The sequence below is a fragment of the Anomaloglossus baeobatrachus genome, chromosome 2 (genome assembly GCF_048569485.1).
Source record: "Anomaloglossus baeobatrachus isolate aAnoBae1 chromosome 2, aAnoBae1.hap1, whole genome shotgun sequence".
NCBI classification, from domain to species: domain Eukaryota; kingdom Metazoa; phylum Chordata; class Amphibia; order Anura; family Aromobatidae; genus Anomaloglossus; species Anomaloglossus baeobatrachus.
Window position 1 is genome coordinate 436,006,602 of NC_134354.1, and position 12,983 is coordinate 436,019,584.

The window sequence follows — 12,983 nt, forward strand, 5'->3', positions numbered from 1 at the left end:
CATCCTGCTCTTCATTGACTGGGACAGTGTGGATCGTCATGGCAACCCCTTGGATTACACCAGACCTGGATTTGTTTTTCTTTCTAATAAATTGGTTAAAGAGGGAATGTATTGGGGAGTATTTTTTCAAATAAAAATGTGTTTGTCGTCTATTTTTTTTTATTACTGACTGGGTTGGTGATGTCGGGTATCTGATAGACACCTGACCTCACCAACCCCAGGGCTTGATGCCAGGTGACATTACACATCTGGTATTAACCCCATATATTACCCCATTTGCCACCGCACCAGGGCGCGGGATGAGCTGGGGCGAAGCACCAGGATTGGCACATCTAATGGATGCGACACTTCTGGGGCGGCTGCGGCCTGCTATTTTTAGGCTGGGGAGAGTCCAATAACCATGGACCTCCCTAGTCTGAGAATATCAGACCCCAGCTGTCTGCTTTACCTTGGCTGGTGATCCAATTTTGGGGGGACCCCTACGTGTTTTTTTTTAAATTATTTATTTAATTTAAAATAACAGCGTGGGGTGCCCTCAGTTTTGGATTACCAGCCAAGGTGAGGTTGCCAGCTGTGGTCTGCAGGCTGCAGCCATCTGCTTTACCCTAGCTGGCTACAAAAATAGGGGGAACCCTACGTCATTTTTTTTTTCATTTTTTTGGCTAAATACAAAGCTAAGCACCCCTTAGTGCCACATGAAAGGCACCAAAGGGTGCAAAATTACAAAATGCAGGAGAGTGGGACATTATGTGTCTTTCTGCCATTATAATGACAGAAAAGACTGATATGAAGTGCACAAGCACAAGAAAATCACCAGAGCGCTCTACGCTGTGAAAAGCAGTAGAAAATGGCACTGGAGTGAACATGTGACCGCCTCATGTAGGATGAAGCTATGGATCCTGGGTAAATTTATGCATTTACCCTCCTCCAGTTTTTTTGCAGTACACAAAAAAAACGGAAGGCACACGGATGACAAACAGATGACATACGGACCGTCTACGGAACGGAAACGGATGCCACACGGATGCACCCGTGAAAAAAAACGGACTGTTTTTTGCAGACCGCAAAAATGGATCGGTCGTGTTAATGTAGCCTTATTCTGATCTGCCGTTTATAAACAGCAGGCAGAAATAAGTGAATAACGCCCCCCAGCGTCAGAAAATCTCCGGGGTTTCAGGGCTAGCTGAGACCCTGGAGATCATGATTCAGGACGGTTTTTCCGGTCCCCGCTCACGTGATCACAGGTATACACCGTACACCGATGATCACGTTACAGTAAATGACAGAGCCGGTAAAAAATTATTTATCTCCCATCTGGCATGAACAAACATGATAAATCTCCTCCCCGGTCCCCTCCGGTCCCCCGGTGTCGCCAAAGCGCCCCCCCTGATGCCCTACCAGAAATCCAAGATGGCCACGCACACAGCAGCGCGCCGGCCGTATTCACCCTACTCCTCTGATTTCTGTCGCATGTGCTATGACACATGCGACAGAAAACTCCTCCCCAGGCCCTGCCAGGTCACCCCCTATAACCCCACCGGTGTTCCCCGGTGTCCCACGGTACCTGTGCAGCGTTGATCCCCCCACGGCCCTCTCCTTCACAATAGACGCTGCCGCATGCACAGAGCGGCTGTCAGCTCAGCTTCCTGTGTTCAGACACAGTGAGTGGTGGTTATGCATCTGTAAGCTAAATGGGCGGCACGGTGGCTCAGTGGTTAGCACTGCAGTCTTGCAGCGCTGAGGTCCTGGATTAAATTCTCACCAAGGACACCATCTGCAAGGAGTTTGTATGTTCTCCCCGTGTTTGCGTGGGTTTCCTCCGGGTACTCCGGTTTCCTCCCACACTCCAAAGACATACAGCGCTATGGAATTAATAACGCTATATAAATGAATAAATTATTATTATTACTGTATTGCCCTGCTCATGAGGTAAGGAACATAATTGATCAGGAGAGCTATATACTACATTTCCAATTGGAGGGATTTGCTTTTATAGTTTCCCTGCTGAACGACTACCAAACATGAGAGTCCGTTATACGCCACAAGAAAACACATCTAAATAGCGAGCTCTGTTGTTAAGTATTCATTCAGCTGGATAACTGGACTTAAAGGGGTATTCCATCTCCAAGATCCTATCCCCAATATATAGTAGGTGGAATAGCAATAATATCAGCAAATACCAATATTTGGAAATGTAGAATAGTTCTCCTGATTAGGCATGCCCTTACCTCATGAGCAGGGCATTGCAGCTTTGGTAGCAACCATTACGACATGGACTCTGCTGCTGTGGACCCGGGGAGAGTGAGTGCAGATTCATTGCACCCACACTCCTCACATGAAGGGTTCGCACTCCTAGAAAATGGGGGATACGTTCCCTGAGTTTCTCCCCCCCCCCCATATTCTAGACGGTCCAGAGTCGTCGTGGGACCCCTTTATTTTTTTTCTTACAATAAATTGGTGAAAGAGGAAATGTTTTGGGGACTGTTTTTTCAAATAAAATTTCTTTTGTCGATTTTTTTTTTTTTTGTTAGTACTGACAGTTTATGATGTTGGGTATCTAATAGACGCCATGAGATCACAAACTGCTGGGCTTGATCTCAGGTGACTTTACAGCTAGTATCAACCCGATTTATTACCCCGTTTGCCACTAAACCAGGGCACGGGATGAGCTGGGGTGAAGCGCCAGGATTGGCGCATCTAGTGGATGCGCCACGTCTGGGGTGCCTGCGGCCTGCTATTTGTAGGCTGTAAAGGCCCAATAACTATGGACCTTCCCACCCTGAGAATACCAGACCACAGCTGTCCGCTTTACCTTGGCTGGTGATCCAATTTGGGGGGGACCCTACTTTTATTGTGTAATTATTAATATTTATAAAATAATTATAAAAAAAGAGCCTGGGGGGACCTCCACATTGGATCCCCAACCACGGTAAAGCTGCCAGCTGTGGTTTTCAGGCTACAGCCGTCTGCTTTACCCTAGCTGGCTATCAAAAATGTGGGGACCCAACGTCATTTTTTTTTTTAACTATTTTTTAAATAGAAAAAAATTAATGGGCTTCCCTGTATTTTGATTGCCAACCAAGGTAACGGCAGGCAGATGGGGGTGGCAACCCATAGCTGACTGCTTTATCTGCGCTGAGAATCAAAAATACCGTGGAGCGCTACGTCATTTTTTTTAAAGATTTATTTTTACAGCACTGTGATGTCCAGCAATCAAAATACAGGGAAGCCCATTTTGTTTTTAGTTATTTAAATAAATAATTAAAAAAAATATATATGGGCTCCTGCTGCATTTTTTGTATTGCTAGCTAAGGGTAATCCAAGCAGCTACTGGCTGCTAACCCCCACTGCTTGGTGTTACCTTCACTGGCAATGGAAAATCCAGGGAAGCATTTTTTATTTTTTTTGCCAAAAAACTACAAAAAAAGGACGTGAGCTTCGCCATATTTTTGTATGCTAGCCAGGTATAGCAGGCAGGTGCTGGAAGAGTTGGATACAGCGCCAGAAGATGGCGCTTCTATGAAAGTGCCATTTTCTGAGGCGGCTGCAGACTGCAATTCACAGCAGTGGGGCCCAGAAAGCTCAGGCCAACCTGTGCTGCGGATTCCAATCCCCAGCTGCCTAGTTGTACCTGGCTGGACACAAAAATGGGGCGAAGCCTACGTCATTTGTTTTCTAATTATTTCATGAAATTCATGAAATAATAAAAAAAGGGCTTCCCTTTATTTTTGGTTCCCAGCCGGGTACAAATAGGCAACTGGGGGTTGGGGGCAGCCGTAACTGCCTGCTGTACCTGGCTAGCATACAAAAATATGGCGAAGCCCACGTCATTTTTTTGGTGGGCAAAAAACTTCTGCATACAGTCCTGGATGGAGTATGCTGAGCCTTGTAGTTCTGCAGCTGCTGTCTGTCTGTATGGAGAAGAGCAGACAGCAGCTGCAGAACTACAAGGCTCAGCATACTCCATCCAGGACTGTATGGAGAAGTTTTTTGCCCACCAAAATAATGACATGGGCTTCGCCATATTTTTGTATGCTAGCCAGGTACAGCAGGCAGCCACGGGCTGCCTCCAACCCCCAGTTGCCTATTTGTACCCGGCTGGGAACCAAAAATATAGGGAAGCCCGTTTTTTTAATTATTTCACTTATTTCATGAAATAATTTAAAAACAAATGACGTGGGCTTCGCCCCATTTTTGTGTCCAGCCGGGTACAACTAGGCAGCTGGGGATTGGAATCCGCAGCACAGGTTAGCCCGAGGTTTCTGGGCGCCTCTGCTGCGAATTGCAGTCCGCAGCCGCCCCAGAAAATGGCGCTTTCATAGAAGCGCCATCATCTGGCGCTGTATCCAACTCTTCCAACATCCCTGAAGCCGGGTGGCTTGTTGGGTAATGAGTTAATACTAGCTTTGTTTTACTAGCTAGTATTAAGCCAGAGATTCTTAATGTCAGGCGCGTTTGACCCGGCCATTAAGAATCTCCAATAAAGGGTTAAAAAAAAGACCACACAGAGAAAAAATACTTTAATAGAAATAAATACACAGACACATTAGAGACTCCATCTTTATTACCCCCTGTCAGCCCTCCACGATCCATGGTCTTCTGTCTTCCTCGTTCAACAAATGCAGCTCTGCTCCATCACTGCTGCATGGAGGAAGACGCTGCTGCTCCCCGTGCAGCCTTCACTCCGTGAAGGCTGCACGGGAAGCAGCGTGCAGCCTTCACTCCGTGAGTGATCAGTGCTGCTGGCTGTCAGCGGTAACGCTGACAGACGCGTTACCATAGCAACGGTGCTCCCGGAGCCGCGGTTAGCGGTGACGTCACCGCTAACTGCGTTGCTATGGCAACGGTGATCTCCGTTAATGACCAGCTGTGTCAGCCGGTCCCTAACGGAACGGGGAGTCGACCGTGTGCTAGAGCATGTCGCCGGTACACGGCGATACACAAATGTGCACCGTGTACCGGAGAGATGCACTCGCAGGTCCTACATAATGCGTCATAGTCATGTGACCAGTCTGTAGCCAATGAGATAATAGCCACGTGACTGGTCACATGGCTATTTTGACGTCACGATAGGTCCTGCATCTCTGCTGGCAGTGCTGGTCACCGGGAGGATTCAGCGATCATCGGATGGAATAGCGGCAGGAGACAGAGTGCAGGAGGGATCGCGGGGACCGGTAAGTGTTATGGCAATGTTTATTAACTGTTTGTGTACATTTATCATGGATTTTTATGTGTTTGTGATTGCCTCCCATTATATCCTATAGGTTCGAGTTTGGTTCGTCAAACCGAACTCGAACGAGACCTCCGTTCGGCGAACCGAACTCGAGCCGAACCACGGCCAGTTTGCTCATCTCTAGTCCTGACGCACGTTTACGTGCGAGTATTTCTGGGCATGAGGATTCGGCCACATAAGATATACATGGGCTGTACCCAATAATCTTCACCTGGACTCCCCTGATGATTGTTCCCCATGAAACGCGTTGGGAGTGAGTGTTTCTTGATTATATGGAGGTGACCCTCCGTGGCATATCTGTGGGATTTGATGAGTTGGTGGACAGCTCCCCCAGAAGCCCTGATGTCTTTCTAAAGTTGCCCTTATCATCTCTGCAAGATTGGGTAAGATCGTTCCCTATCTGGGATTTAATTAGAGTACGATACCCGTATATTTAATAGATTAATTTATACTCTGGACACACTTTTCTTCAGTTTGTGATTCCCCCTGTTATAGGAGTGGGAAGGAGAAGTGTGCCATTCCACAGTCATTCTACACCCTGGCAGCCAGTTTGGGTGGCATTCTCAATGAGGTTTGAGGACAGTATTGCCGCATTATATTACCAGTGGTGAGGTGACTTGGGCTATGGTTTGGCCCTATGTGTAGCATGATTGTGATTGCTGCTACTGTCTGTATGTTTTTACTCACCCATAGTGAGCTTGGGTTCACTTTTTAGCTGCATTTTATTAAAAGTCATGTTTTAGGTCTATGTTTTTGCACATTTCTTCCTGCCTGGGTTCAGCTATTTACTATGGTTGATAATGTGGATCACCTGGGTACATTGCTATTTGAACTTAATTGATTTGAACAAAGTTACCTTTTTCAGAACTTTAGCGCTAAAAACGCATGCGTATTTGACCGCGTTTTAGATGCGTTTTTAGCGCTTTTTACATGCTTTTTCACCTGCGTTTTGACAGATGCGTTTTAAACATCAAGACACTGTTAAATAAAGATTAAATAGTCAAACATCATGAAAAAAGAGAAAAAAAAGCAAAACAATTTTGGAATAAATAAAGAAAACATTTATATTTCATGAAATTATAGCGGTTTTATAATATTTAATGTAAAAATAGCAATAAAATCAAAATTTTCTTTAATTTCATTGTTGGACTGTGTGTGTGTAAAGGGACATAATGTCAGAAAAGCATGCGTTTTTGAAGTAAAAAAACGTATGTTTTCTGCACCTAAAAAGCAGGTAAAGCACAGGAAATTTGAAGTTTCTTGTTTTTTGCCATTTCTCATTGACTTCAATGTTAGCAAAACGCACCCAAAATGGCAAAAACAATTGACATGCTGCTTCTTTGAACGCATGGTTTTTGCCACAAAATATGCAAATTAAGTGCACCGTTTTAAAATGCAAAGTGTGGTCTAGAAATCCCCATTTTCCATAGACTTTGCTGGAAAATCAAAACGTGTGCCTTTTGGCATGAAAAAGGTGCATCTCAAAACGGACCTAAAAAGCACCAGAAACGCAGGTGGAAACGCAAAGTGGGGTCTTAGCCTTAAAGCCTTTAATCTTTACAACACAAAAATAACAATCGGCATGGTGGTTTTTCGATTTTCTCCCTGCCAGTGCTACACCAAAGTTTAAACTTTTTCTTTCACCATTTGTCCACTGTCGTAGGTGTTGCACACATGTTCCACACGTGAAGCCCAAACTTATCATGGTCTCCAAGCTGTAATCCAAAATAAGCAAATAAGCCAGGTATTCTCAATGCACAAAATCTGTGATATTACTTCTTTGTTTCACAGCCATGTGCTCTGCACAAATGTAGTAGAATATATCAGGATTGTTGATGCAGGCTCTTCTTGATGAAGTTATAATTTTTACATTTATTTATATACTAATTAAGACAGATCTTTTTGTGTATAAACTAAGACTGGGGTGACAAACTTTGACTTTAGTAGACTTCTTTTCTCAGCAAATTCACAGTAGAATTCTAACTTCTAAAAAGTCGCTTTTATAGCATTGTAGGGTTACAAATTGAAATACAAAATAACTACAGTGGTGAAAATACTTATTTGATATGCTAATTTTGCAAGTTTTCCCTCCTACAAAGAATGGAGAGGTCTGTAATTTTTATCGTAAGTACACTTCACCTGTGACAGATAAAATAAAAAATAATTCCAGAAAATCACATTATATGATTTTTAATTAATTTGCATTTTATTGCATAAAAAGTATTTCATCACCTACCAAGGAGCAAGAATTCTGTCTCTCACAAAAGCCCTCCTACTCTGCACTCATTACCTGTATTAATTGCACATGTATGAACTTGTTACCTGTATAAAAGAGACCTGTCTACTTACTGAATCACACTTCAACCTCTGCACCATGGCCAAGACCAAAAAGCTGTCTAAAGACACCAGGGACAAAATTGTAGACCTGCACATAGCTGGGATGGTGTCATGAGTGTGTCCTGCCCAGGGGAGACCTCAGCGAGTCTGGAATCAGAAGGTCACAGCACCTTGTTGCTTGCAGATCCACTGATGATACTTGAATTACATTTTCTTACTAGTAGTGCTGTAAGGGTTAAGCACACTTTCCTGCCTGGCTGCTGGCTGTAGCTTTTAATCCCAGATGCAGCTCTTTGCCATCACTGGCTGGCAGCGTGGCTGGCTAGTAAAGGTCTAAAAGATGAAAAAATAATGACATGGCCCCCTTGTTCATCTGGTCTGAACCCCATAGAGAACCTGTGGTCCCTCATAAAATGTGAGATCTACAGGGAGGGAAAACAGTGTGTGGGAGGCTGTGGTGGCTGCTGCATGCAATGTTGATTGTAAACAGATCAAGCAACTGACAGAATCTATGGATGGTAGGCTGTTGAGTGTCATCATAAAGAAAGGTGGCTATATCGGCCACTAATTTTTTGGGGTTTTGTTTTTGCATGTCAGAAATGTTTATTTCTAAGTTTTGTGCAGTTTTATTGGTTTACCTGGTGAAAATAAACAAGTGAGATGGGAATATATTTGTTTTTTATTAAGTTGCCTAATAATTCTGCACAGTAATAGTTACCTGCACAAACAGGTATCCTCTTAAGATAGCCAAATCTAAAAAAACCACTCCAACTTCCAAAAATATAAAGCTTTGATATCTATGAGTCTTTTGGGTTGATTGAGAACATAGTTGTTGATCAATAATAAAAAAAATCCTCTAAAATACAACTTGCCTAATAATTCTGCACACAGTGTAGTGTTACAGCAGTGTCTTGTAGGAATATTACAGTACAATACTTTACTATTGAGATAAATGTATGGAAATAATACATTCACCTCTTACACTTCCCTTAGTGGTGACTGTAAACACCCCAAAATTTCATAATGCAAACTTATATCCATGTGGTAGAATTGAAGATTTGTATTGGAAAAAGTTTGAATCTCTATAAAAAAATATTTAAAAAACTTCAACACAGAAAATAAGACCACATTTAACACCATTTTTTTTGCAATGAAAATCCAAATTTGCAAATAGTATTTTCAATATTTGTATGAAGAGAGTAAGCAATTACTGCGTCAGCTTATACTTTGTAATTGACGGCCATGGAGACTGCTGTAGATAGAAGAATTAATGATCTATTTTCACATCATCTGGTAAGAATTGGCCACTCTTGTATATTTTTAATGATACAGAAAACGTATATTATTATAGACTATAATGTAAAATACAGTTTTTATTTCTTCGTAGCGCATAGTATTAATATGACGTTTTCCTCGCTTTCATTACACAATATTCAACAAAATGAACAAAATGATAAAGAAAAGTGTTACTTACTTTTCATTGGTAAATATTTCTCCAAGCTGACCCCTCAGAGCAATCATTAGTATGGAACTTAATACCGCAACAATAACTGAAAGAGACACGTCATATATACTATAAAGTTATTACATCATCACCGCCAGCTTCAGATTATAATATAGTGTTACATTATATGCAGCCTACTATATTTTGCAGTATATTGTATATGAACGGATTTGACTCAACTTCCTAATTGGGTAAAATTGAGTGCTAAGCAATCAACATTGTAATTTATACGTTATTAAAAATCCAATGATTTCTCGAGAACAGATATTTTTTAACTTTATTGGTTAAGAATTTATTGGCTGGCTAAGGTTACCGGCCATCATCAGAGGTGGCCGTTCTCCTAGGCAAGGAGCACAGTGGTTACTATACAGTGTGCAAACACCAGTCTGAAGCTAGTCAGACCACTGGGTCCCACCAGCTTCAGTGCCTTGTGTTCCTCTGATGCTACAGAGGCTGCTTGCGGCATCGTAGGGTGCACAGTTTGTGCTAGTGTCGCAACCAAGCGGTTCGTCCATACTGTCAATCAGAGGCAGAGGAGTGGTAAGCTCCTGTAAAAAGTGAGCATGAGAAAAAAAAAAAGATTAATTCTTATAGTAGTATATCCATATTGTATCCACTACTGCAATGCAAAATACTCACAAAATACTGACATGTGAGTAAGGCCTGAAAGGGGATGTTCTTTCAATTCACTTTCTCACCTGGCTGCAGGTTGTTATAAAAAAGACAAATCGCACTATACTCATGTTCCCCAGGTCGACCAGTGAGTGTCTGTCACTGCTCCCAATGTTTGGCATTGCATGCAGCACTGCCGTCACCTTGACAGCTCGGCTGCCACTCAGTGAGCTCAACTGCTCTGCCAGCATAGTCAGATCACCACCTTCAGAGTGTCTGAGCTCACTTATTGGCTGCCATGCTGTCTACAGGGTTGTCAACGCCGCAGACAGCAGACATTATATCTATTGTTTCCCTTGGTAATATTAGTTACTATACCATACCACACAGTCTATATTTTTGAATAATCTTTGCATTAGTATTTTATACAGTGCCTTGCGAAAGAATTCGGCCCCTTTGAATTTTTCAACCTTTTCCCACATTTCAGGCTTCAAACATAAGGATAAAAAAATTAAATTTTATGGTGAAGAATCAACAACAAGTGGGACCCAATTGTGAAGTTGAACTAAATTTATTGCTTATTTTAAACTTTTATAAAAAAATAACTGAAAATGGGGGCGTGCAATATTATTGGGCCCCTTTAAGTTAAAACTTTGTAGCGCCACCTCTTGCTGCGATTACAGCTGCAAGTTGCTTGGGGTATGTCTCTATCAGTTTTGCACATCGAGAGACTTAAATTCTTGCCTATTCTTCCTTTGCAAATAGCTCGATCTGATTGAGGTTGGATGGAGAGCGTTTGTGAACAGCAGTTTTCAGCTCTTTCCACAGATTCTGGATTGGATTCAGGTCTGGACTTTGACTTGGCCATTTTAAAACTTGGATACGTTTATTTGTGAACCATTCCATTGTAGATTTTGCTTTATGTTTGGGATCATTGTCTTGCTGGAAGACAAATCTCCATCCCAGTCTCAGGTCTTTTGCAGACTCCAACAGGTTTTCTTCAAGAATTGTCCTGTATTTGGCTCCATCCATCTTCCCATCAATTTTAACCATATATCCTGTCCCTGCTGAAGAAAAGCAGGTTCAAATCATGATGCTGCCACCACCATGTTTGACAGTGGGGATGGTGTGTTCAGGGTGATGAGCTGTGTTACTTTTACACCAAACATATCGTTTGGCATTGTGCCCAAAAAGTTCAATTTTGGTTTCATCTGACCATAGCACCTTTTTCCACATGTTTGGTGTGTCTCCAAGGTGGGTTGTGGCAAACTTTAAATAACACTTTTTATGGATATCTTTGAGAAATGGCTTTCTTCTTGCCACTCTTCCATAAAGGCCAGATTTGTGTAGTGTACAACTGATTGTTGTCCTTTGGACAGACTCTCCCACCTCAGCTGTAGATCTCTGCAGTTCATCCAGAGTGATCATGGGCCTCTTGGCTGCATCTCTAATCAGTCTTCTCCCTGTTTGAGATGAAATTTTTGAGGGACGGCTGGGTCTTGGTAGATTTGCAGTGGTATGATACTCTTTCCATTTCAATATGATTGCTTGCACAGTGCTTTTTGGGATGTTTAAAGTTTTGGAAATCTTTTTGTAACCAAATCTGGCTTTAAACTTCTCCACAACAGTATCATGGACCTGCCTGTTGTGTTTCTTGGTCTTCATGATGCTCTCTGTGCTTTAAACAGAACACTGAGACTATCACAGAGCAGGTGCATTTATATGGAGACTAGATTACACACATCTGGCTTATATTTATTATCATCAGTCATTTAGGACAACATTGGATCATTCAGAGATCCTCAATGAACTTCTGGAGTGAGTTTGCTGCACTGAAAGTAAAGGGGACGAATAATATTGCAGGCCCCAATTTTCAGTTTATTATTTTTTGCAAAAACGTAAAATAAGCAATAAATTTCGTTCAACTTCACGATTGTGTCCCATCTGTTGTTGATTCTTCACCATAACATTAAAATTTTTATCTTTATGTTTGAAGCCTGAAATATGGGAAAAGGTTGAAAAATTCAAGGGGGCCGAATACTTTTGCAAGGCACTGTATTTACCTGATATAAAGGTGCTCAGTTTAGCAGATTTTTTGGCCTCATTAGTCTCTCCAGCTCCTAAATGGAAGCCAACCCTAATGCTGGTAGACAATCCAAGTGCAAATGGGATCTGCAAAGTGTAAAACATAGTGCATTATCATAAAATAAAATAACATTTATATAAGAAATCATTTATAAAAAAAGAAATCCATCAAAGAGATAGTAAAAATGTTAGGAGTGGCCAAATCAACAGTTTGGTACATTCTGCAAGCGCATTGGAGAGCTTAAGGCTATGTGCGCACTTTGCGTCGAGGTAGTTGCAGTTCTAACTGCATTCTCTGGCAGAAATTGTCTTTGTCAAATTTGGTCTTGACCACAAAAACGCTACAAATATGCTAGCGTTTTTACCGCGATTTACCTGCTTTTTCAGTGCTTAAAGTCAGATGCGTTTTGACTATAAATACACTACTAAATAAAGTTTAAACAGTCAAACACTTTGAAAAAAATGGAAAAAAAGATAAAAAATATAATGATTAAAATCGTACAGAAAATGAATTATTTTATTAAAATGATAACTGTGTGCTAATATTTATGTATAAAATTACATTTATTTATTGATTTTCATACATTTAATTGTCGGACTTTGTGTGTGTGTATAGGGACATATCTTGCCATTAATATTTTGTCAAAAACGCATGAATTTGATTGGTCCAAAAAGCATGCTTTCTGCATCAAAAAAGCATGTTAAATGCTGGGATTTTGAAGTAGAATGTGTTTTTCAACTTCTCATTGACTCCAATGTTAGCAAAACTCTGCGAAAATGGCAAAAACAATTGACATGCTGCTTCTTTAGGCTATGTGTCCACGTTGCTTTTTACCTGCTTTTTTGTTGCTTTTTCAACTGCAGCGTTTAATGCCGAAATGGATGTGTTCTGCTTTTCAAGCAAAGTCTATGGGAATTTGGGTTTCTTGTGCCCACTATGCAGTTCAAACTGCTGCCTTTTTCTGGCAGAAATTTGGGCAAAAACTCTGCTTTGCAGTTCAAAACGCAAATGGCAAAAACAATTGACATGTCAATTGTTTTTGCCATTTGGGTTTTGCACTGCAAAGCTGAGTTTTTGTCCAAAGTTATGCAACAAAAAGGCAGCAGTTTGAACTGCATAGTGGGCACAAGAAACCCAAATTCCCATAGACTTTGCTTGAAAAGCAGAACACATCCATTTCGGCATTAAACGCTGCAGTTGAAAAAGCAGCT

General features: G+C 41.6%; 1 protein-coding gene across 1 annotated transcript in view; it reads right to left on the minus strand.

Moving 5' to 3' along the window:
- LOC142289823 (multidrug and toxin extrusion protein 1-like) overlaps positions 1-12,983 on the minus strand; it is a 131,304-nt gene that overhangs the window by 46,262 nt on the left and 72,059 nt on the right. The window contains exons 11-12 of the mRNA XM_075333753.1: positions 11,750-11,858; positions 9,045-9,120 (exon numbers count right to left, since the gene is read on the minus strand). Of these exons, the coding sequence (XP_075189868.1) occupies positions 9,045-9,120; positions 11,750-11,858 (185 nt within the window). The remainder of the gene's footprint in view (positions 1-9,044; positions 9,121-11,749; positions 11,859-12,983) is intronic.